The sequence below is a fragment of the Sphaerodactylus townsendi genome, linkage group LG15 (assembly GCF_021028975.2).
Source record: "Sphaerodactylus townsendi isolate TG3544 linkage group LG15, MPM_Stown_v2.3, whole genome shotgun sequence".
In the NCBI taxonomy this organism is placed as follows: domain Eukaryota; kingdom Metazoa; phylum Chordata; class Lepidosauria; order Squamata; family Sphaerodactylidae; genus Sphaerodactylus; species Sphaerodactylus townsendi.
In genome coordinates, this window is record NC_059439.1 from 902,877 (window position 1) to 928,829 (window position 25,953).

At 49.6% G+C, this 25,953-nt stretch overlaps 1 protein-coding gene across 1 annotated transcript; it reads left to right on the forward strand.

Moving 5' to 3' along the window:
- The first annotated feature begins 3,796 nt into the window (after positions 1–3,796).
- On the forward strand, positions 3,797–24,305 carry LOC125444711 (glial fibrillary acidic protein). Its single transcript, XM_048517326.1, has 8 exons — positions 3,797–4,358; positions 12,045–12,105; positions 12,821–12,916; positions 15,910–16,071; positions 17,743–17,868; positions 18,608–18,828; positions 21,459–21,502; positions 24,142–24,305. Exons 1-8 carry the CDS (start codon positions 3,856–3,858, stop codon positions 24,288–24,290), a joined length of 1,362 nt encoding a protein of 453 aa, XP_048373283.1. The 5' UTR covers positions 3,797–3,855; the 3' UTR covers positions 24,291–24,305.
- The last annotated feature ends 1,648 nt before the right edge of the window (positions 24,306–25,953 follow it).

A 25,953-nucleotide genomic window follows, 5' to 3' on the forward strand; every position in this document is an offset into this window, starting at 1 on the left:
GGGCAAAAGACTGCTGAGGGGGATTAAAGCTGTGTGCTGGGCTGGATTTCAGAGACGTTTCAGGACTCCCGAATGCATGGAGAGCTGTGCTTGCTGGCCTTTACCTCCTGACGTAGAGTTGCCGGCTTCCTGACAGGGGCTGGAGGAGGAGGAGGAGGAGGAGGAGGAGGAGGAGGAGAACAAGAACAAGAAGAAGAACAAGAAGAAGAACAAGAAGAAGAACAAGAAGAAGAAGAACAAGAAGAAGAAGAACAAGAAGAACAAAAAGAAGAACAAGAAGAAGAACAAGAAGAGGAGGAGGAGGAGTTTGGATGTATAGCCCCCCTTTCTCTCCTGCAGGAGACTCAAAGGGGCTGACAATCTCCTTGTCCTTCCCCCCTCACAACAAACACCCTGTGTGGTGGGTGGGGCTGAGAGAGCTTCGAGAAGCTGTGACTAGCCCAAGGTCACCCAGCTTGCATGTGTGGAAGTGCACAGGCTGATCTGAACTCCCCAGATAAGCCTCCACAGCTCAGGTGGCAGAGCTGGGAGTCAAACCCGGTTCCTCCAGATTAGAATGCACCTGCTCTTAACCTCCTCCGCCACTCCTGGGATTTCAACTGATCTCCAGCAAGCACAAATCAGTTCATCTGGAGAAAAGGGCTGCTTTGAGATGTGCGCTCTGCGGCATTATGCACCCATGAAGTCTCTGCCGTCCCCAAACTCTGTTCTCTTCGGGCCCCGCCCCTAAAATCTGCAGGTCTTTCCCAATCCAGAGGTCGCCACACTACCCTGTCGATGGACACTTATTTATTGTAAATATTTATAAGTCCACCTTTCACTTGGTCAAGTCAGGATTCAAGAAGGGTAACAATAAAACAAAATATAATTAAACCATATAACACTGCGTAGTTAAAAATGGTGGAATCTTAAAAAAAACACAGTAAGCAACGTTAAACAGATGCAGTTATTCCATCATGAAGAGATTCTGAACAAACAACGAGATCGATATATCTACCTGTCAACATATATTGTCGTCTCTTTGTTCGGTCTCAGACCCTTAAGCCAACAAACGGACTCTGAAGTATTGATCCGTAGTGTTTATTGAGCAGGCATCGAAGTACCACACAAACAAAGCCAGCTCTGACAAAGACGGCATTTGCAATCCTCTTCATCCCCAAAGCAAGCCCCCCTCCTGTCTTCTCAATAATTGGTGAAAAACGCTCTTTGGAGCTGACACGCCCCAAGGTCGCGAGCAGATAGCGAGTTCCCTCCCATGAGATAACGGAAGTTCCCTTGGGACGGGAGGATCAGGGGAAGCCTAGTTGTCTACAAGCATGCGAAGCCATAAAGCAAAGGTCAAGGGAAGGATGCACAGATGGCAGAGGTTACGTACAGCAGGCCGGTTACATAGGTCTCAATAGCAGCAGCGATGTGTTATCTTAAGCTGGTACATGGTTCCGGGGAATGCCTCTCCATCAACAAGATGGCATCCCCCTGGCATTCTTCTCCATGTTACCCTCGCAGAAACCCTGTAAGGTAAGTTTAACTGAGAGAGAGGTGGATTGCTGCTGTTTTAATGGGATTTTAACTGATATTTATCATATGGTTGGATTTGTTGTTTATTCTCTTTGTTCCTGTTTTATTGTTCACCGCCCAGAGCCCCCTTGGGGATTGGGCAGTATACCAAATCCAATAAATAATTAAAAATAATAATTTCACACAGCATGTGTATAATGGGTTGCAGTTGTTCTAAAGGAAGCCATTTTCCCTCTTCCTGTTCACATGCATGTCATTCAGGCAGCGTTTGGAGCCTGTGGAAACAATCCGGGTTGCTCTCACACCTTCACACGGAGACTCTTCTCTCTCTCTCTTTTTAATTTCCTGCAACCCACACATAGCTGCTCGGGCATACGGGACTGGTTCCCCGCAGCCACGCCAATCATCCCACAATAGGATCGGCTGCGCCACAGTGAACGTGTTGCTGTCGACTGGTCGTGCTCACTGCCACAGGGAGAAAACGTGCTTGGGGAGCTCCGAGAATCTGCCCACAACCGGCTGGGCGACCTGCACAAGATGGCGGTTGGGCAGATTCTCCTGGGCACGGAATTTAAGGTGTATGGGTGGAAGGGAGGGAAATAAAGCGTCTCCTGCCTGTTGTGTTGGCGTGGGAGCACCACCAGCCCACGCTCGTGTGGAAGGACCACGGGTTCAGCCATCTTCGAAAACCCTGGGTTGAGGGGAATAAAATGAGCCAAACTCATTTTGGGAATGGGACCTGCACGAAACACACACACATCCCCGCCGCCCAATGGCTTATATTACATCCTGCACACCCATAATATTTTGGCCCGTGCGGAATCCACCAGAGAAGAGATTTGAGTCCCAGTTTCCTAGCTCCTAATCCTGCGTAGCATCCGCTCCATTGTTTTTATACAAATACAGATGTGGAATGGATGGACTTCTTAAGCACAGGTGTCAAACTCGTGGCCCTCCAGATGTTATGGATTACAGTTCCCATCATCCCCTGCCAGCATCATGGCAGCTGTGAAAAAGGCAGACTCTATGCTGGGGATAATTAGGAAAGGAACTGAGAATAAAACTACAAAGATTGTCATGCCCTTATATAAAGCAGTGGTGCGACCGCACTTGGAGTACTGTGCTCAGTTCTGGTCGCCACATCTCAAAAAGGATATTGAGGAGATAGAAAAAGTGCAGAGAAGGGCAACAAGGATGATTGAGGGACTGGAGCACCTTCCTTATGAGGAGAGGCTGCAGCATTTGGGACTCTTTAGTTTGGAGAGGAGGACGGCTGAGGGGGGGACAATAGATTTCAAAGTCTATAAAAATTCATGCATAGGGTAGAAAATGCCCACAGAGAGACATTTTTCTCTCTTTCTCACAAATACTCAGAAACCAGGGGGCAATCCATTGAAAATATGCTGGGGAAGAATTAGGATCTCAAAAAAAAGTGGAAAACTTACTTCTTCCAGCGCTAATGTGTGATTGGTGTTTGGAATACGCTGCCACAGGAGGTGGTGATGGCCACTCACCTGGATAGCCTTAAAGGGGGCTTGGACAGATTTATGGAGGAGAAGTCGATCTATGGCTCCCAATCTTGATCCTCCTTGATCTGAGATTGCAAAGGCCTTAGCAGACCAGGTGCTCGGGAGCAGCAGCCGCAGAAGGCCATTGCTTTCACATCCTGCATGTGATCTCCCAATGGCACCTGGTGGGCCACTGTGAGTAGCAGAGAGCTGGACTAGATGGACTCTGGTCTGATCCAGCTGGCTTGCTCTTACGTTCTTATGTAGTCCATAACATCTGGAGGGCCACGAATTTTGACACCTATGGCTGCTTCCCGATTAGCACATCGATGACAGTGGGAGGAAACGAGGGGAGGGGTCTCTCTCAGGACTGGATTCAGGGCCTTCCCATTCCCACAGCTGATAGTAGCACAGATAGCTTTGAGCCCTCCTGTGTACAAACTGTGTACAAACTGCAGCTCTGATGCTTTTGCCGTAACTTACTCTGTCACTCTGAGCCAAGGGAGGCGTCCCTGTTTTGGTGACAACCTGCCCCCCTGGCCAAAAGCCAGCCTCAGTGGGCGAAGGCCATGCGAGGGCATTCCCCACCAAGAACAGCCAGGGCTTCTGCCTGAAGTCTGTCTTTTGTTTCTTTGCCAAGATGCTGGGCACTTGGCAGGGCTGGTGTGAGGCGGCAGGACTTGGCAGACAGCCCTCCCCCCTGCCCCCCGCCACTTCTAGCCCATGACACGCATACACTGGGGTGGGCTGGCCCTTCTGAATAAAACTCATTGCAGCTCATAGGGAAAGCTGCGTCTGAGTCCACGGCACCCGGAGGAGAACCCTGACCATGGAGGGGCAGAAGCTGTCGTCCTACGGAAGGCGCTTCGGCTCCCAGACCACTTCTGTCCACCATGCCCTCAGGTTCTCGCCCGGCCGGAGGTACCTGCCTTCAAACCCCACTGCCCGGTTCTCTGTCACTAAGCTGAAGACGGCCAGCCTCAGCTTCCGTGCGGGCCCCAAGTTCTCCCCGGACAAGGTGGACTTCTCCCTGGCAGATGCCCTCAACACAGAGTTCAAGGAGACGCGCACCAACGAGAAGGTGGAGATGATGGAGCTGAACGACCGCTTTGCCAGCTACATCGAGAAGGTCCGCTTCCTGGAGCAGCAGAACAAAGTCCTGGCAGCCGAGCTCAACCAAATCCGGGACAAGGAACCCACCAAGCTGGCCGACGTCTACCAGGAAGAGCTCCGGGAGCTCCGGCGCCAAGTCGATCAGCTGTCCAGCTCCAAGGCCAGGCTGGAGATTGAGAGGGACAGTCTGTTGGAGGACCTCAACAGTCTCCGGCAAAAGTAAGAGAACTCTGTGAAACTCCTTCCACCCTTCTGGAGGGTGGGACACAGGGCAGCATTCATCAGTCTTCCATTTTATCCTGACAACAACCCTGCAAGGTAGGTTAGAGCACGAGACAGCCTAAAACCTATCAGTGATCATCACTGAGCCGCATCTGCTGGAGTTTTCCAACTGACTTTGAGGGGGGACCAACATATAGTGCGTTAGAGTAGCCTAGTCAAGATGTCATCATCTTGTAGATCCAGGTAACCAGATCAGCCATATCAAGTTAAGAAAGGCTGACCAGACGTCCCACTTTTGGCGGGACAGTCCCGCCTTAAAACAATTTGTCCCGCATCCCGCGGGTTTTTTAAAGTGTCCTGATTTTTGGAAGGCTGCCGCACTGCCTTCTGGGGCACAAGGCAGTGCAGCAGCCTCCTGCGCATGCGGCCACAGGAGCACGGCCTTCTGAGGCGCTCCCGTTTCCCGCCCTGTCACAGGGCGGGAAACGGGAGCACCCCAGAAGGCAGTGCGCTCCTGCGGCTGCGCACGCATGCGCGCGCGCACACGGCCGGCCGCCTACCCACCCATCCCAGTTTACAAAGGTGACCATCTGGTCACGTTAAGTTAAGAGGCTATCTTTTGGGCTAGGCCAAGTAGGAAGAGACTTCTTTGCAGCTGCACTAACTCCTTCACCAATAATTTTGGGCCCAGTATAACACAAGGAGCCGCGTGGCATGGTGGTTAAGTGCTTGCACTGCCACTCACACGGTCAGGAGTTCGAGCCCCCTGTGGGTCAGATATCCTGGCAGCCAGCTCATGGTCAGCTCAGCCATTCATCCATTCCTTGGTCAGTAAATGAGTACCTAGCACATAGCTAGGGGGTAAAGAATAGCTGGGGAAAGCAATGGCAAACTACCCCACAAAAACGGCTTGCCTATGAAATCACTGCTTGCAGTGGTACCGCAGGGTCGAACACGACTGAAGGAGAAACTTTCCCTTAACCAGCTGAATGCTGTCAAAATGTGGGGAACTCAACTCATTTTGCTTTGTCCTGCAGTTTCCCTTTATTTTCCCTTCCGCTGACCCGTGGCCCCAGTGCTCACTGGGCCACTTTTTGGGGTGGGGCGTACCGTGAGCATCCAAAACGCCTTCCCTTTCCTTGCCTGTAGGTCACCTTGCTCGATTCACCCATTAGGAGGTACCAGACTAGTGTTTGCCATTCAAATAAGCTTTGGGGATATTCTGAGGCCCCGAAAGAGCCTCGCTTCATCCATAAAAATGTGGAGGGTTTTGGGTCAGCAGATGACATTTTCTCTCCAAGCCTGTAGAATAGTATTGGATATTATGGGATAAAAGTGGCTTTTTCTTCTGTCACTCTCTTGCGAATAAGAGGTCATAAGCTGACCGACTGTAAAAGTTACAGAATATTCACACACAAAAAGTTATCTATGGGGTGGGTACAGTATTGAGCATGCAACATCCGTCTCTTCGTTTGCCCTTCCTTCCAGCCATTGGCTGAGGATCTCTGACTTCTAGGGTTGCCAATAGCCATGGAGCTAAATGTCTCAATTAATGGGCCTTTCCCCACTTACCTTAAGCCCTGCGCTACTCTCCTCAAGTAGCGCGGGGTCCCCCAGACCTCCCCACAACAGGGGCGGTGACAGCGCAGCCGCCCCGACGCTGATGCTGTCGCTGTCGTGCCCCCTCAGCGCGCGGCATCCCTGGTGCTCTTTTAAACGGCGCCTTGTGATGACCCTGCGCAGAGCAGGGACGCCTGGGCGCGCGGCACAGGGGGGATTAAGGTAAGTGGGGAAAGGCCCAATGTTTGGATATACACAGCTGAAGTTTTCCATGGCATGGAAGTAAATATTCTCAACTGGTAAATGTGCGCGCAAAGTGCCATCCAGTCCCAGTCAACTTACGGCAACTCAGTAGGGCTTTCAAGGGAAGAGACCAATGTAGGTGGGGGGGGGGGGTCATTGCCTCCCTGGGATCCCTTGCTGGTGTCCCACCCAAGTACAAACCAGGGCCAACTCTGTTTAGCTTCTTGGCTTCGGAGCTCTACTGACACCTTGGAATGTTCACAAACTTTCTAACATCCGAGGGGGAGAGATGTCGGCAGCAGAATATTGAATTAGAATAGAAACTTACCACTCCAATGACCACCAACATTTAAAGACGCATAAGAATATTGTATTAAACGTAAAAAGGTCAGAAGACAACACTTATGAAAAGCACAGTGTAGTGCCCCCTCCTCTCTTTCTCCTTGTGTATCTTTTTCTCTTTTTCTGTGGCGTAGTGGCTAAGAGCAGTGACTTAGAGCAGGTGCACTCTGATCTGGAGGAACCGGGTTTGATTCCCAGCTCTGCCGCTTGAGCTGTGGAGGCTTCTCTGGAGAATTCAGATTAGCCTGACCACTCCCACACACGCCAGCTGGGTGACCTTGGGCTAGTCACAGCTTCTCAGAGCTCTCTCAGCCCCACCCACCTCACAGGGTGTTTGTTGTGAGGGGGGAAGGGCAAGGAGATTGTAAGCCTCTTTGAGTCTCTTACAGGAGAGAAAGGGGGGATATAAATCCAAACTCCTCTTCTTCTTCTTCTTCTTCTTCTTCTTCTTCTTCTTCTTCTTCTTCTTCTTCTTCTTCTTCTTCTTCTTCTTCTTCTTCTTCTTCTTCTTCTTCTTCTTCTTCTTCTTCTTCTTCTTCTTCTATCTTTATTTTGTAGGCTGCCACCAGGAATAACATTCCCAAAAAAAATACACCCCTTTTATTTCCTCCCCTTTTTAAAAAGGGGAGTGTGCGAAATGTAAGGATAGCCTTTATGGTACTGAGGAAAATCCAGTGGGAGTTCCAGTATTTAATTGAACCAAAATAAGATTTTATTTATAACTGGTAGATAACGTCGTTCCAAACAAAATTATTTACAAAAATTAAAATAAAATCCAACTGAGGCACCAAATACTTTAAATCGCTTCCAATCAGCATAAAGTCTTTCTGACCCTTTTTACATCTTCTATCCCTTATACTGTTCTCTCGGACTAGAATTTAACCTTTTCCCTCTTACAAGGAAACTGTCACCCTTCGTCACACCCTACAGCTTCTGTCCTTTTCTGACTTCAGTTCTTCCTCAGAGAGAGTTGTGACCCTCTAACTCTGACAGTTTCTATGTTCCTCACAGGATAATACATCTCAAAACCAACTCCAGTTTCTCCCTCTCTCCTTGTAAAAACACAGCCAAGATTTCTCTCACACAACTTCACCCTCTACACACACAGATCCCGCTCTCTCCTATTCAGCACTCAGTTTAAAGACACACAAACCTACAGACATGTCAATCCAGCCTTAAAATCGTTACATGCAGCTTTATTGCTCCGAATATTTACAAGATGACACTTTGAAAGCCTGGCCCCTGAAATTGTTGGGATCGTCCAACAGCCAAATATTAATTATAGGCTAGAATATTACACCCATACTATGGGCAGGCTATGAAATTCGGTGGCATTGATGGAGACCCAGAAGCACCCATCTAGACATTATCTTGAAGATACTGATGTCTATATATTCAGTTGGAAGACCTGGACTTACCTGTTCATGAGGCTGTTACAGAAGGACTTGCCTGAGTTTTCCGTCCATTTTCATCTTCATCTCTTCCGTGCGTTTTGGGCAAAACTTTCCCTTTCACTTGCACTTAGCGTTTGTTGCAGTCTTGCAAACATTGGCTCATTCCGCACATGCAAAATAATGCACTTTCAAACTGCTTTCAGTGCTCTTCGAAGCTGTGCGGAATAGCAAAATTCACTTGCAGCAAAACAGCAGGTTGTGAAAGTAGCCGCTGTAAGGGTGTTGTGTAGTTTCGGGCTGTATGAAAGCATTGTTCTAGCAGCATTCTCTGCTGACGTTTCGCCTGCATCTGTGGCTGGCATCTTCAGAGGATCCTCTGAAGATGCTGCCAGCCACAGATGCAGCAAAACGAGCATATAAATGCTAAGCAAGAAAACCATACAGCCCGGAAACCACACAGCACCCCAGTGATTCCGGCCGTGAAAGCCTTCGACAATACAGTTGTGAAAGTGGTTTGAAAACGCATTATTTTGCATGTGCGGAAGGGGCCAGTGTTTTCGATGGTTGATTCCCAGTGGGTTTTCAGGGCTGTGTGTGCCCATGAATCTAGTCTGCAACCACCGGACGCATGGCCACACAGCCTGGAAAACTTCCCTACCAGAAGCAAAGCTGAATCGATGCCACGTGAAAGCGCCGACAATGCATTGTTAATGTTTCGCCCACGCATTGGTGATTATTGCACCTGTGCTTTCCATAATTGTTGTCTTCTACCTTTTCACATTCAATACAACGTTCTTATGTGACTTTAAGTTTTGGCAGTCATTGGTCTGGTTCGTTGTTGTCCCCTGTTCAGGATAAAGATGACAGGAGATTTGTGAATTAATCCACCATTTCCTGGACCATTTTTGTTCTCGGATGCTCCGCCTTGGGGACAGAACGAGGTAGGCATGAGGACCCAAATGGAGCATTCCAGAACCAAGACAGTCCAGGCATTGGCGGATGAATTCACAAATCTCCAGTCCTTGTTGTCATCCTGAACAGGGGATACTTTCCACCACAATGGTGGTCATTGTTCTTTTTGTTTTGTGTAGTAGCAACAGAATGTTGTCCATGGGCAGCCTTGCTGGTGTGTGGGCCATGCAAGGAAAGCCAGTCTTGATAGAGGTTAGACAGGGGTCTTCAACCTGTGGCTCTCCAGATGTTCATGGACTACAATTCCCATCAGCCCCTGCCAGTATGGCCAATTGGCCATGCTGGCAGGAGCTGATGGGAATTGTAGTCCAATTGGCCATGCTGGCAGGGGCTGATGGAAATTGTAGTCCAATTGGCCATGCTGGCAGGGGCTGATGGGAATTGTAGTCCATGAACATCTGGAGAGCCACAGGTTCGAGATCCCCTGGCCAGGGGAGCATTTCAAAAGAAGTTTTGTGTGATGTTGTTGAGGTAGACGGAGTGTGCTCAGGGGCTGTAGCTGGCCCTTATTGCAGCCTACAGCGTTGGCGCTTGGAGGAGAGACTCAGCGTTGAATATGAGCAGTAAAGCACCTGCTAGTTGCGGGGGACAGCTGTGGAGTGTAGAAGGGGAGTTGGTTGCCTGGTTTTGTTTGCACAGGTCTGGTGAAGAAGAACAGGAATATGTCTGAGAGAGGGAATAGAGCAGGATTCTGAAGAACAGTTTGGATTTATACTCCGCTTTTCTCCAGTGCGGGGAGACTCAAAGGGGCTTACAAATTCCTTTCCCCCCTCTCCCTGCAACAGACACTTTGTGAGGCAGGTGGGGCTGAGAGAGTTCGGAGAGGACTGCGAGTAGCCCAAGTCACCCAGCAGGCTTCATGTGGAGGAGGGGAGAACTGAACCCACTTCACCCGATGAGTGAATCACTACACCAGGCTGGCTCTGGGGGCAGTTTCCCCTTGTTTATGACAAGCATATGCCGCCTTTCTTCCTGATTGACACCCAAGGCAACCTGGACATGGCTCCACAGAGATACAGGAAGGGAGCTGCATCAGATGCCCTCGCGGTCTGTTCTAGGACCTTGCAGCTTCAAGGGCTGTGTGGTGAAGTGGTCTTGCAACATAAAAGCCCCCTGCTTATAGGAGAGCATCACAGAAGAGAAAAGGCAGCATTCGCTCAAGCATGGGTGTATTTGGGGTTGCCAAAATTCCAGCTCCTCTCCAGACTACAGAGGTCCTGAAGAAAATGGCTGGTCTGGAGGGTGGACTCTATGCTCTTATACAGAGGTGGGATTCAGGAGGTTCTAGAGGGTTCCATAGAACCCGTCATTTCTCTGTCCTTCGTTTGGGGGGACCCTTTGTTAATCTCACCTCTTGCACTCAACTGAAGCAAGAGCTGCACATTTTCTCCTCCTCCTCCTCCTCCTCCTCCTCCTCCTCCTTCTTTGAAGGAGTGGTGCCCCCTCTCTGCTCTCTGCTCTTTTACTTCTGGGCCACCCTCCTATGGAGAGTCCTAGCCGTTACCCTCTTTTGGGGGAGGATTTTAAATATGGATTTACTGGATGCCTTTTATTATCTTAACCACTGACTTAATGGGATTTTAGTAAGTTTCAATGATAATCTTGGATGGAGCCTAGGTAATTTGTTATGGTGTCTTTGTATAGTTTGCTCCCCTGTTTAGTATGGTATTGGTTTATGTTGTACACCGCCCGGAGCCCCTCGGGGGGTAGGGCGGCATAAAAATCTAAGTAATTTACAAGCAAACAAACAAATCATTGGCTGTTTGTGGCTTTAGGCTACTTTGCAACAGGGTGACTTTGGAAATGGGGGAGGGGCAGGCAGCGGGACGGGAGCAGGGCAAGAGGGTCTGTGCGTGCGCACATATGGGGGAAGGGAGGGGTGATTTGTGGTGAGGTGGTCGTGCGCATGCAGGGCTTAGGAAGAGTACGTGATTTTCAAATCGAGTGGGGGCTTATGAAGAACACGCAAGTTTCCCTCTCCCCCCAGCTGCTAGGCCGGGAGGAGGTGGCAGTGGCAGCATTGGTCACGTGGAGTGCTGATTTTGCGCCCCCATATTACCAGATGGCGTGCGCCCGGGGACATGGGGTACCCCATATCACCGGGCAGATACGCCTCTGAACAGAAGTGCAGTATCTAGTCCTGATTAACTTATTGTGCTACAAAAGTGATAAATACAGACGGCATAAAAGGATGTAGTTTACAAAACACATGGATTTTTTTTTTGTTAAACCTTATATCTATGTTTTATTTAAACGATCTTTCGATTTACCACTTTTTAAATACTTCAAACGGTCATTATATGAATCCCACCACCATCGGAACCGGTTGTGAAATTTTTTGAATCCCACCACTGCTGTTATACCCTGCTGAAGACCACCCTCCCCTCCCCTCCCCCCCCTCCCCAGCCCACCCTCCTCTGACTCCACCCCACAAATCTGCAGGTATTTTTCAACCAAAAACCAACAACCCTAAAACTTACTGCGTGCAGGGAAGTGTTTTCACAAGGCAAACGCAGAATGAATTCATAATGCATACGTGGGCTTTTAAGGGCCTTCATACTAGCAGCTACAGAAAAGATGGTGTAAACTTGTACACACAGCTGTACATAAAATGCAATTTGCAGTAGGACATGATCAACTAGGACAGGGGTCTGCAACCTGCGGCTCTCCAGATGTGCATGGACTACAAATCCCATCGGCCCCAGCCAGCATGGCCAATTGAATTGGGAATTGTAGTTCATGAACATCTGGAGTGCCATAGGTTCGCCACTACTGCACAGAACCTTCTGGAGTAACTGCTAGTGTGCAAGTGCATCTTTAGTCAGGGGCTCTGCTCCTCTGCCAGCTTTGGAAGTCCCTTGGAGGCAGAGATCTGTTTTTTCCCCATTCGTGTTACTTTGGGGAAGAGCCATTGACCAAGACAGCGCTCAATCAGCAGTGAAGAAGATGATCCCTTTGAATGGCAGACAGGACCCGAAAGGTCAAATGACTTGGGAGGCAGAGCTTGTCGGCGCATAAACAGCAGGGGATTAGCCGAGGCTCTGCGGAGGCGCTGACCTTGGCGCCTGGCTCCCTTTGCGGCTGCTTGCAGAGGAGAAGAACCGATAAGTCAATGAGGCTGTCTGGCTCTTCACACACCCCTTTCCCTCTTTCTCTCTCTCTCTTGTTTAAGGTTACAGGACGAGATTAATCTGCGCCTGGAAGCCGAAAACAATTTGTCTTCCTACAGACAGGTGAGGCAGCGAGAGGATGAATTCCACTTTGGGATTATGGGGGGGGGGGGGGCATGAAAGACAGCCTGCTAATTGGTACCAGGTTGTTTGTTTGTTTGTGTGTGTGTGTGTGTGTGTGTGTGTGTTTCTGCTGTTTTGCTTCTGGTTTCTGCACGGAAGGGCTTTACGCCAGTTCCCTTGAGCATCCCAAGAGGCACAGTTTTTCAGTAGGGCTGCCAACCTCCAGAAAGCTCCTCCGCAGGTAACAGCTGCTTCCGAGGGGCGGAGCCGATGACATCACACCTTTGCCCCTTGACCTCCCCAGGCACCAGCCCCAAATCTCCAGGAATCTCCCAAACCGGAGGTGGCAGCCCTAGAGTTTGACCCCTCTCTGCTGAGAGCCACAGTGGCTGTTGTGCAGCATTTTACATCACTGTGTGCCTCTGTTCAGGAAAAAGCACACCTTGGACGTCTGCTCGCAGCCTGTGACTTCCAGGCCGACTTAAACTGCACCTCCTCTTCCTTTTCAGGAGTGAGCACTGTCTAATATAGCCTTGGACAGGCTATCAGAAGCAGCAGGGGGGTTGGACCTAGGAGGATGGACACGGAGCAGGCAGGCCGTAAGCTCCTGTTTCCCGGGCAGCATAGAAACCTCCCTCCTCCCAGGACCACAAGAGCAGAATTCACAACTTGTGAGTCCTTTGCCTTCTCATCTCCTGGTTTCTCTGTCCCGCAGGACGTGGACGATGCTGCGCTGGCCCGGATAGACCTGGAACGTAAAGTCGAGTCCCTGCAGGAGGAGATCAGCTTTTTAAAGAAAGTGCACGATGAGGTACTCCGCTCAGCGTGGCAGCAGGAAAGCCCCGCTTTTGGGATTATTCTGGAGTACAGAGATCAGGCTTCCTCCAAGAGACCAGGTGCTAAAGATCCACCCCTTCCAAATGAGTGCAACACCCACGCAGTTGAATGTGTCAAGGAGCAGCAGTGGCGTAGTGGTTAAGAGCTTGTGTATCTAATCTGGAGGAACCGGGTTTGATTCCCACCTCTGCCACCTGAGCTGTGGAGGCTTATCTGGGGAATTCAGATTAGCCTGTGCACTCCCACACATGCCAGCTGGGTGACCTGGGGCTAGTCACAGCTTCTCGGAGCTCTCTCAGCCCCACCCACCTCACATGGTGTTGGTTGTGAGGGGGGAAGGGCAAGGAGATTGTCAGCCCCTTTGAGTCCCCTGCAGGAGAGAAAGGGGGGATATCAATCCAAACTCTTCTTCTTCTCCTTCTCCTTCTCCTTCTCCTTCTCCTTCTCCTTCTCCTTCTCCTTCTCCTTCTCCTTCTCCTTCTCCTTCTCCTTCTCCTTCTCCTTCTCCTTCTCCTTCTCCTTCTCCTTCTCTTTCTTTTTCTTCTTCTTCTTCTTCTTCTTCTTCTTCTTCTTCTTCTTCTTCTTCTTCTTCTTCTTCTTCTTCTTCTTCTTCTTCTTCTTCTTCTTCTTCTTCTTCTTCTTCTTCTTCTTCTTCTTCTTCTTCTTGTCAGCACTGTGGGACTTCTAGAGAAGGGCGGTTGCACCACAAAAAGATGGTGGAAGGGTCCGAACACAAAACGTTAGAGGAGGTTCCAAGTCAAGCGTCCTGGTAGGATTGCGGCTGGTGTTTCCAGGGACGTACAACGGAAACGTCGTATGTCTGGTCAGCCTCAGGACTGGGTAGCGTTGCTTGTCAAAACGTCTTGCCATCCGTTCTGGGGCCCAACAGTGAGCTGCAAAAGTCCACCCTGAAGTGACGTAGGAAGACCTGATCCTCCCCGGAGGACCATGAACGGACAGAGGGAGATGGAGAGAGAGGCAGCACGAGGGCCACCAAGCCCAGTTTGCTCACAGCTGCCCACGGAGGGCAAGCTCAGTTTCCGGGAGGGTGTGTGTGTTAAAAAAAAAAAAATTAATTCATTTTTAGTTTTAGTTTTACATCCCGCCCATCCCAGAAGGGCTCAGGGCAGCAGCAACATGTTATGCTTACGTTACAGTTAAAAACCAGAATTTAAAAAATGCTCACCATGACTTAAAACAGTGATGGCGAACCTTTTTGAGACCGAGTGCCCAAATTGCAACCCAAACCCCACTTATTTATTGCAAAGGGCCAACCCGGCAATTTAACCAGAATGCTGAGGTTTTCGTATAGAAAAAACCGGTTGGCTCCCTCTTCCTCTGCCCCACCCGCTCGAGCAGGGGCCAGCCTGCTCTAGCCTCCAGCAAGTCCCGCGCGCACCACTCTGCGCCTCTCTAGCATCTCTGCCTCCTCTGTGCCCCCCCTTGGGCAGCAGCCATCCAGAGCACAGACACCAGGCCTGCCAGCCGAGTCCTCCCTGCTCACCACGGTGCGCGCACATCATGCTCAGTGGCCCAGGCCAGCCTAGATATGTGTGGGTGGGTGGGTGGGTGATTTTCCTCCCCCACATGATGAACTCTATGTGCACGTGCCCACAGAGAGGGCTCTGAGTGCCACCTGTGGCACCCGTGCCATAGGTTCGCCATCACTGACTTAAAAGGTAGCCCAAAGGCAGGACCATGCCTACTGAAAGACAACCTTTTTAAATGCACACAGCCAGAGGGCCTGTGTGTAGCCTGGGCGTCTGAGGCACTTGTACCTGGCCTGGTAGGGGTGTGTGGCTATGTGGGGAGGCATTTTGTGCCCTCCCCGTGACCTACGATGGTGGCGCCCGGGACAATTGTACCTGGATGTTCCCACTGTAGCTACGCCACTGCATCTGGGAAGGCAACGGCAAATCATTCCATTAACAAACTCTGCCCAGTTAACGTCATTGTAACGAACCAGTAAAGTCCAGTCAAAAGCAACTGTATTAAGTTCTTTATTGAGCTGGCATTCTAAGTCAGTAACAGGCAATGCAGGAGCTAACTCCCTCACACACAAGCAGCCGCTTTTACGGGCTTCAGAGAAGTTCCCACCAAGAGTAAGAAAACAGTAAACAATTAGGTTCTCACACAGAAACTCACCCAGACAGTTTCACACAGACAAGAAAGCATCAACTGATAACTATTCCGGGCGCCCCGCCAGAACCTACAGCAGGAGCCACCTCAAGGTTGAAGCGCAACCTTACAGTCAAAATGTGATGTCACCCAGTGGCTCAGTCATGGCCTCGTAATGGCCTTGACCTTTGTGTCAGCCGGCTCTAGGAGGGAGAGGCACTTAGAGAGCACACGTGATCCTCCAACACTTGCTTGGCAAGACTGGACACGCACCCCACCGAGAGCAGCAGCAGATCTGTATGAAAGGCCCTGTCAACAGGGAGATCTCTTCTCTTTACCGTAAGGCGTCATCAGAGGCGGGATCCAGCAGGTTCTCACAGGTTCCCGAGAGTAGGTTACTAATTATTTGTGTGTGCCGAGAGGGGGTTACTAATGGGTGATTTTGCCACGTGATTTTGGCCTTAGTTACGCCCTCCTCTCAGCAGTAGCGCGCAGAACTGGAAGCAGTCTAGCAGGAGGCGCACCGGCGTGCGTGGCAGCATGCGCCTGCGTGCATTCATTTCCCGCCCAAGGACCGGCGCAGCAGCTGCGTCCTTGCCACAGCCCTGCCCAGGAATGCCCCACCCCCGGAATGCCCGGCCATGCCCCTGTCGTGCCCCACCCAGCCCCATTGGTGCTATGCCACAGTTTGAATCCCGACACCATGGGAACCTGTTACTAAAACTTTTGGATCCCACCACTGGGCATCATGTCTCGGCTGGCATTTTTCAGGGACAGGCTAGACCACCTCCCTCGACCCTTTGAGCTTCAACAGCACGTTTCAGTTTTGCCGCTCGTGTCCCCTGCCAGGAATTGCGGGAGCTTCTTGAGCAGCTGCAGCAGCAGCAAGTTCACATTGAGATGGACGTGGCCAAGCCTGACCTCTCCTCCGCCCTGCGGGAAATCCGCATCCAGTATGAGTCCATGGCCTCCAACAATATGCACGAGACCGAGGAGTGGTACAAGTCCAAGGTAAGCCAGTTGGTGCTTCCGAGATTCGACCACGCTGGGTTGTGACTTCACGGGTGTCACAAAGGGTCAGGAGCGGAGCAGGGCCCTCCTCGGCATCCGTAACTCGGCTCAGTCCATGGTGGCGTTGAGCACGTGTCAGAAGTTAAAACTGTGTGTGACTCTGGTTTTTGTGGGCTGTGTTTGGATAGTCAGAGAAAGTCTGCCCCCTTGACTGATAGATTGCTAGGAGGGGATGGGTGGTATTCGTTATGGACTATATCAGGGGTGGGCAATTATTTTTTCCATGGGGCCGCATAAGAAACAGAAAATATTGTGGAGGGCCGGGCCAAAAGGCAGGGGGGCGAGGCGCTTTTGAAAGCCCCACAGAAGCCGGCAGCCAAGGCAACCAGCTTCTGCAGGGCTTTCAAAGGCGCCTTGCTCCCCAGCAAGGCAGGGGGGCCAGTCAGGGTCATCCGGCGGGCCGGATGTGGCCCGCGGGCCGTATAATGCCCAGGACTGGACTATATGGACCTGGCATCACAGGACTGGAACGAGTTTCTCCTGAGACGTATGTGGCCCCACTAAACTGGGACTTAAAATGTAGGCATATATTTTATTTACATTTGAAAATAGACGGTGGGGCACATCTGACCGTCCTCCTAAGCATCCCTCTTTCCTGCTTAAGGAGACGTCCTCCAACTCTCTCCAGGAAAGAACCACACAGATTAGCTGCAAATCTGAGCTAAAAAGAAAGGAGGGGGTAAAAATATTTTAATAAATACAAACATACATAAAAACATTGCTAAGAGAAGCGGGAGGATTCCTCAGCTTGAGGAGGAATGTGGGAACCCCAACGCTCTGCAAAAACAGGACCTTTTAAATAAGGAACTGGGTGGGACAGCCCCTTGGATGAGGGGGGTGAAGTTTTGGAGCACCCTAAAATGGTCTTGCTTCATGTGCACAGCCTGAGGTGTGCTGGGCTCTGACATACTATTAGGGCAGGGGTGTCAAACTCACGGCCCTCCAGATGTTCATGAGCTACAATTCCCATCAGTCCTTCCCAACGTGAGCATTGGCTATACTGGCAAGGGCTGATGGGAATTGTAGTTCATGAACATCTGGAGGGCCGTGAGTTTGACACCTGTGTATTAGGGGAACGAAGGAAAAAACTTCCACCTCAAAGAAGGCCTTTTCCTCAACTCTAGTGTCAGTGCTAGAATTATCTGCCTCTTTTAAAACAACAAATCAAGTTGTTGGGATGTGGCAAGTGCCAATCACACAATCCAGTAATGAAGGGGTTAATGGATGCATGCTAATTAGTTAGTGAGGTCAGAAGACACTGACCAGGTGATTGATCCCTATTGGTCAAGCAGACCTGGCATGGGCTACATGCCAGTCTGCACTGTAGGCTATAGATATATATTCTTTGTTGCTCTCTGCACATGCTCAGTCTCAGTCAGTGTGTGTGTGTGTCTGAGTAGCTTATTAGCCATGTAATAGTCAAGCAACAGGCTAGCTGACGGAGCTAGCTAGTTAGAAAGATATTTCTTGTTTTGTTCTTCCAAGTTACCCTTCCCTTCTTCTATAGTATGTAAACTTTATTTCAGTGAGCAACTGACTCTGCCTCATTATTGCGCTAACTCTGCTTTATAAATTAATCCCGTCACAAGTCCTGAAATGAACTTCTAACAGTTTGCAGACCTGACTGATGCCGCAGCTCGAAACATCGAGGCCTTGCGCCTGGCTAAGCAGGAAGCAAACGAGTACCGCCGGCAGCTGCAGGCCCTCACCTGTGACTTGGAGTCCCTGAAAGGATCGGTAGGTGGGACAGGCAGAGTAACTCCAATGGCCAAGTGACGCACAGATTCTGTAAGGCCAGGAGCAGCCATAAGCTGGGGCCGGGGGGGGGGGGGCAGCAGGGCGTGCATCCCTGGAATGGCCGCCTCTTTCAATCTCTGACTCGTTCTCAGCCCTGCTGCGTTTGTGATTGCTGGAGTTGTTGGGTTTCTCCTCTCATCTGGTCAGTTGAGGGTTTCCAGGGATGGTCAACCTATGATGCTTCAGATGTTCATGGACTACCATTCCCATCAGCCCCTGCCAGCATGGCCAATTGCCCATGCCACCCCTGCTTTAAACCATGTGCAGGAGCAGCAGTGGCGTAGGAGGTTAAGAGCTCGTGTATCCAATCTGGAGGAACCAGGTTTGATTCCCAGCTCTGCCGCCTGAGCTGTGGAGGCTTATCTGGGGGATTCAGATTAGCCTGTACACTCCCACACATGCCAGCTGGGTGACCTTGGGCTAGTCACAGCTTCTCGGAGCTCTCTCAGCCCCACCCACCTCACAGGGTGTTTGTTGTGAGGGGGGAAGGGCAAGGAGATTGTCAGCCCCTTTGAGTCTCGTGCAGGAGAGAAAAGGGAGATATAAATACAAATTATTCTTCTTCTTCTTCTTCTTCTTCTTCTTCTTCTTCTTCTTCTTCTTCTTCTTCTTCTTCTTCTTCTTCTTCTTCTTCTTCTTCTTCTTCTTCTTCTTCTTCTTCCTCTATTGCTGGTGACAGAACGAATCGCTAGAGAGGCAGCTGAGAGAGATGGAAGATCGCTACGCCCTGGAGACAGCCAGCTACCACGACACGGTGATCCGGCTGGAAGAAGACACCCGTGCTCTCAAGGAGGAAATGGCCCGGCACCTCCAGGAGTACCAGGACCTTCTGAACGTCAAATTGGCCCTGGATGTCGAGATCGCAACCTACCGGAAGCTTCTGGAAGGAGAGGAAAGCAGGTCAGTCAGACTGAGGCGCTACTTCCCTGCCTTATTTCGCAAGTGCCGTAATATCATCTGTAAGTAAGTTACTGGGGATGCTGTAATAGACATGCACAAGCCGCTTGGTGGAAGGCTACAAGTCCTAGAATCTCAAGGAAGATGGACATCTAACGCCTCATCGTTTATGCAGCAAAATGCAGAGGCAGAGCCTTGAAAGGTAGGTTTTCCCACCCTTTTTGTAATAATAATAAATGATAACAGCAATGTATTGTCGAAGGCTTTCACGGCCAGAATCACAGGGGTGCTGTGTGGTTTCCGGGCTGTATGGCCGTGTTCTAGCAGCATTCTCTCCTGCATCTGTGGCTGGCATCTTCAGAGGATCTGATGGTGGGAATGGAAAGCAAGTATATACACTCCACTTGCTTTCCATTCCTACCTTCAGATCCTCTGAAGATGCTGCCAGCCACAGATGCAGGCAAAACGTCAGGAGAGAATGCTGCTAGAACACGGCCACACAGCCCGGAAACCACACAGCACCCCGATAACAGCAATGGATTGGCCAGGACCTTTCTGTGCAGTTTGCTATCTAGATTTCTACTTGCAGAGAAGTTTGGGTTTTTAAAACAAGGGATGATATTAAAACTTGTCCGTCACGCCTGCAGACTGAAGTGGTCGCCTGGTCTTCCGCTTCATGCTACTCCACCTGAAGACCAGGCCTCTCCTATTGAGTCCGCCAGATGAACCTCACCCGGAGGGGGTCGCCGGACAGTGCCTGAGGCCATTATGTCAGGAAACTTCAGTGCTTGGGCCCTCCATTCAGCTGCAGCAGTGTCTGTGATCAAAAAGTTGTGGTCAGGTGGCCTCTCCACGCTTCCTTGGCTCTGGAAAGGGCTGATCTTGCTGGCCGTTGTGGGTTTTCCAGACTGCGTGGCCGTGGTCTGGTGGTTTTAGTTCTGAATGTTTTCCCTGCATCTGTGGTTGGTGTTGGAAGTGAAGGACTTTACACTGTTACACTGTTTCCTGCCTCAACCTACTAGAGAGCTAGTGGCTAGATCGGGACCTAGGGATTTGACACCTTTACTCTATCGTGCTGGTTCTATCCCTTTGATGTCAGACTGATACTCTCAGGGACTTCCTTCCGGCTTCTTCCTTGACCCCTTCTCCATTCTTCTTCCTACCGTGCCTAGAGAGAGGATGGATGCTCCTCGTATCCATCTCCATCCAGCTAGATTAGGATAGCAGAGTGACTCTATCTACCTACCTTTCTATCCAGAATGGAGTTCACTAATAAATACTCTTTTTATTAAACTAGAAAATACAACTGACTCTGACTTTCTTTTGTGTAAGCTTGCCGCACATTGGGATCCATCACGCACACGCACGCACACGAGGTAAGGCTTCTGCTGTGTTCTAGCCACCCGTGCCGCTCTGCAAACTACGAATAGGGATCATCTCCAACTACCAGGAGCACTTATCCCAGCAGTTGGCATCTTCAGAGGCACGTCATGGGAAGTTGTGTTTCCTCTGTGGCCCAGTGTGGAGTGTTTTGCGTAGCTGGGTTGCTGTTTTGTCCCCCACTAGGTGGGTGGGGAATGTGTCTGGATGGAGTTCCTTTGCGGTTGCATTTATGTGTCCTGGTATCTCCTGAAACTGCCAGCCATAAATGTGGGCACAGTGTTAGGAGCTAGAACAGGGGTAGGGAACCTGCGGCTCTCCAGATGTTCAGGAACTACAATTCCCATCAGCCCCTACCAGCATGGCCAATTGGCCATGCTGACAGAGGCTGATGGGAATTGTAGTTCCTGAACATCTGGAGAGCCGCAGGTTCCCTACCCCTGAGCTAGAACTTCCAGACCACCACCACAAAGTGCAGAAAACTCACAACAGCTGGCTGATTCCAGCCGAAAAAGCCTTTCACAAAACATGCTGATCTTGCCTTACCGCTACAGTCTGAGTCACACTGGCCGTTTCCGCACAAGTCACTGAAAATGTTTGCAAAATGTTTTTAATCCCCCCTGATTGTCCACAATCGCCCCTTCAAAATGTCTCCTGGCCACCATTTTGTGATTCTCCCGTTTTATGTTGTCTTTTCCCTGGAATTGTAGCTTCGATGCTTCAAAGCCTGAAGCTACGATTCTCCACCTGTCGTGTCTTCATAGCTTCGAAGGCATCATCCTCTGCTCAGGGTTTTTTTTAAATGACAGAAGTAAACAGCAAGATGATGACGCGAGCTCAGAAAATGGCTCCCAGGAGGAAGTCGGGTGGGGGGGGCTGCAGGGAGGCTTGTGAAACGTTTTAAAGAGATACGCACAGCAAGTCGAAACATTTTGAAAACATTTTCACGAAAAGAATTGCTAAAATCCACGATGCACGTAAAACATTTGGAGGCTGGAAATAAAATGCTTCTGGCAGACAAACCATGTGGAACTTACTCCTCAGAGGAAACATTTTATTTCCTGCCTCAAACCGTTTTATTTTGTTTGTGTGGAAAGGGCCACTTTTGAGAGGTTCTTTCTTCGGCTTTTGGTCTGTCCTGAACTATGGATCTGGGGATTTGCCGGGGCGGGGCGGAGAAAGAATGATTAGGACCGGATTCCGCAACTCATGCTACTGTTCTTCATCCTCCTCCATCCCTCCTTTCTCTACAGGATCACCATCCCCATACAGACTTTCTCCAACCTTCAGATCCGAGGTAAGGAGCTCGTTCTGTTGTGATTGTGAGTCAGCGCTCACCTGTGAGCTGTTAAACGTGGTGCTTTCCTTCCTTCCCCGTTCCCCTGGTTGGTGTGATGGGAAAAGACAGTCTCTGCACAGCCTGTTTCATTTTGAGGAAGGACTTGTGGTGACTCGAAGCTTCCTTTGGAAAAGCCTGCCGACCTTTTTCTTTTTTTTGAAGAAGAAGCAAGCCTTTATTGGCATAGACAGCAGTACAACAATAATAAAAACAGATTAAAAAGCATATACAATACAGGATATACATGTTAGGACGAAGGAAATCTACTGGCATTTAGTAATTTCCAGGAGAAGGTCTGCCACTATCATACAGAGACCAACCTTTTTCAAAATCAGAAGAAAACAGAAGCGGGGAGACAGCCAGCAGACGAGGCGTTTAAAACATGTCTGTATCTCTTGGTCTGCTTGACTGGAGTGTCCTTCTCTAACCACGCAGCACAACTTGTAGTCCGCCTTCCCACGGGGCTCTCTGTGTGGTCTCCTGTCCAAAGGTAGTGGGGCAGTCTGTGATGCTCCCAGGCCTTTCACCAGGCCTGGAAAGCTGCTGTGGATTCCAAGAGAGGATTTCTCACCGTGGGACTCAACATTTAGCAAACTGGGCGTGAGCCAGCCTGTCTCTGGTGGAGCTCAGCTGCTAGAACGCAGCCCTCTAAAAAATGACCCCATCTCACGCCGTCATTTCAGACATGCTGAGAACATAAGAACGAGCCTGCTGGATCAGACCAGAGTCCATCTAGTCCAGCTCTCTGCTACTCACAGTGGCCCACCAGGTGCCTTTGGGAGCTCACATGCAGGAGGTGAAAGCAATGGCCTTCTGCTGCTGCTGCTCCCGAGCACCTGGTCTGCTCAGGCATCTGCAACCTCAGATCAAGGAGGATCAAGATTGGTCACCATAGATCAACTTCTCCTCCATAAATCTGTCCAAGCCCCTTTTAAAGCTATCCAGGTGAGTGGCCATCACCACCTCCTGTGGCAGCATATTCCAAACACCGATCATGCGTTGCATGAAGAAATGTTTCCTCTTATTAGTCCTAATTCTCTTCCCCTCCCCCCCCCACCACCGTATTTTCAACAGATGCCCCCTGGTTCTAGTATTGTGAGAAAGACTTCTCAGCAGTCTCTACACAGTGGTCCAATCAGGTTTCCTTCATTCAACAAAGGCGAGGCTGATTCAGAAAGACCCCCCCCCCCTTGTCCTCTGCGTCCTGGTTCATCCCACTCTTTTTCCCCCTCCCCCCCACCGTTGAAGACAGAGGACTGGAAGACAAGAGTCTTGCTTAAAAGCCTCTTAGGAGTTCCTGACGGCAGCTAGAGCATCAGCTGGACTTCTTGGGTCCCATTCTTAGCCTCAGACACCTTCATTCTGGTTGGCTTGTCCCTATTGGTTGCTCTTGTGGCCACGTGACGAGTCCCTTTAAAAGCAGGAAACTCACGTCCTTCTAGCTCCACACTCCAGGTTCCATTTGCAGCCTGATGCACCTGCACAGCGTATTGTCGAAGGCTTTCACGGCCTGATTCAACTGGTTGTGGTGGGTTTTCCGGGCTGTGCGGGCGTGGTCTGGTGGATCTTGTTCCTAATGTTTCGCCTGCATCAGATGTGTGGGCGTGGTCTGGTGGATCTTGTTCCTAACGTTTCGCCTGCATCTGATGCAGGCGAAACGTTAGGAACAAGTTCCACCAGACCACGCCCACACAGCCTGGAAAACCCACCACAACCACATGTACAGCGTTTGCACGTGTCGCCTGCCAAAGAGCGGTCGGTTTGTCAGGAAGTTGCAGTTTAGGATCCGTTTACTTCAACAACAACAACAGCCTTTACTAGGCATATAAAATAGGCTCCAGAGCATTACCAGACATTTGTGAAGTACAAATCAAGAATACATTCAAAACACAGACAGAGAAACTGTATCTAGCATTGGACGTTTCTTAGAAAGTTCTGTCACTTGTAAAAGAAATTTTGCTACTTTTTCCAAGAGCATCTGTATTGTTCAACAGAAGCTCCACAACAGAGCTGTCAGAGTCTTTTTCAGATTTGTCTAGGTCTAGGACCAACCTAGTAGAGAAATTCCTAATACCCACATATCTCAGACAGTCGAGTATAATGTGAGCAAGAGTCTCCACTTGGTTTTTACAGTGTGGACAGACCTGATCCTGGAGAGGGATAGATAGGTAGCGACCCTTTGTAATGACTGATGGGAAAGTATTGCATCTGGCCCTTGTAAGAATCCATCTCTGTTGAGGTTCAGTTAATAGTTCAAGATATTTGGCTATGTGCCCCTGTTCCGGTACTATTCCGACAGAAAGGGGTGAGCATGATTTATTTGCTCGCCCCAACAAGATATGGTATCCCTGTTCTAAAAGTCTGCTTTTTAAGGTTTGGAGAATCCGCTTAAGTCCATCAAGGCCTACCCATGCTGTAGCCACTCCCCGTCCCTTTATGACCTTGCATGTTCAGTACAGCTGCAGTGGATCTCAGAAGTAGTGCCCCGCTGTTATTCCTGCTGTTATTTCAAGGGCTACCCTCGAGCGCCAAGTAGTTCACCACTTAATTGTTGCCGATCTGTGCCAATGACAGGCTGTTCTTTCCCTCCTCGCCAGAAACGAGTCTGGACACAAAATCCGTGTCTGAGGCCCACCTGAAGAGGAGCATAGTGGTCAAAACGGTGGAGACCAGAGATGGCGAGGTAGGAAAAGGCTGGCTCTGTTTTCCCGTGCATCAAGCCTTCCACGTCTCATCAGGAAGCTGAAAGGGGCCCCACAGAACATCAAGTTCAACCTTTGCCCCCCAAATGCCCAAAGCAACCTACCTTGTTTCATGGAAACAGAATCCCCACACTCCTTAAGCAGTAGCGTAGTAGGTTAAGAGCAGGTGCAGTCTAATCAGGAGGAACCAGGTTTGATTCCCTGCTCTGCCGCCTGAGCTGTGGAGGCTTATTTGGGGGATTCAGATTAGCCTGTGCACTCCCACATACATGCCAGCTGGGTGACCTTCGGCTAGTCACAGTTCTTTGGAGCTCTCTCAGCCCCACCTACCTCACAGGGTGTTGGTTGTGAGGGGGGAAGGGCAAGGAGATTGTCAGCCCCTTTGAGTCTCCTACAGGAGAGAAAGGGGGATATAAATCCAAAGTTGTCTGCTCTTCTTCTTCTTCTTCTTCTTAACTGCTTCTTACAGTTTAGATGCTCTTCCTATTGTGTACCTTTTATCTTTCCTTGTTGTCGCTGGTGAATAACTTTACACACACACTGCTTCTGTCAAAATTCCTTCTAAACTATCAACGTATCTGATCACATTTAGATTATATACCCACCTTTCTCAGCCTTTCCCTTTTGGTAGCATTTCTCTTTAAGACCCTGGATTATATTCACGGCTGCCCCCTCCATCCTTTTCAAGTTCATTCTTCTTGAACTGAGGTTCCCAGAACTCCAAACAGGACTGAGTAAAGCAATACTGTAACTTCCCAAGTCTTGGAACTGATGCTTTCACTGAGATACAACTAAGTATGACCTTGTAGCATATGATGGTTGACTCGTACACAATTTATCTGCTAGATCCTTCCATTTTTCCCCCTCTAAGATAAGCTGCTGCTGCCGCCACCTGTTCAAATGCCCTTGGCTTGTTCTTGGACAAGAGCCTTCCATTTTTCTTCGTATAATACTGGGAATTTTGGAGCTTTCGTTCTCATTCCACTTTGTCAAGCTTTTTCAGTTTACTATGGATGGAACTGCTAGCAAGATTTCTGGCAGGCAAGAAAGCTTGTGGGCAGCAGGAAATAGTTTTTTCCTTCTCCAAGAAGATGAGCGGTGGGGAGAATAATGCAGAGTAAACAAACAAACCCCTTCGGGGGAGGGCGGTTTATAAACCTAATAAATAAATAAATAAATAAATAAATAAATAAATAAATAAATAAAGCAAAGCAAAGCAAACAACAACAAAAAGATAATAGGGATTTTTCACCATTGTCTCTTCTGTGCAGTAAAATATGCAGAATGTAAAATACATGCAGGTAAAAGAGCTAGATTCTAGTCTAGTAGCACCTGAGGGCCCAACAAACTTTTCAAGGTATAAGCTGCTTGCATTAGTCAAAGCTACTTTGTCAAATGTGACATGAATGCCTGTCTTGGAACCCTCTGGAGTCACCATAAGTCAGCTGAGACTGGATGGGCAAAGAGAGAAAGAGAGAGAGAGAGAGCAGAATAGCATGAAGAACACTGGCTGTGACTTCTGAGTGTAAATGTGAGGGACAGACATGCATGATGCTCTAAAATATAATAGTACGCACTTTGGAGTATTCAAAGTGCTTCATTCCTTGTTTACAACAACCCTGCAAGACAGGTCAGTGCTATTACCCTCCTAGGGCAGGGGTCTGCAACCTGCGGCTCTCCAGATGTTCATGGACTACAATTCCCATC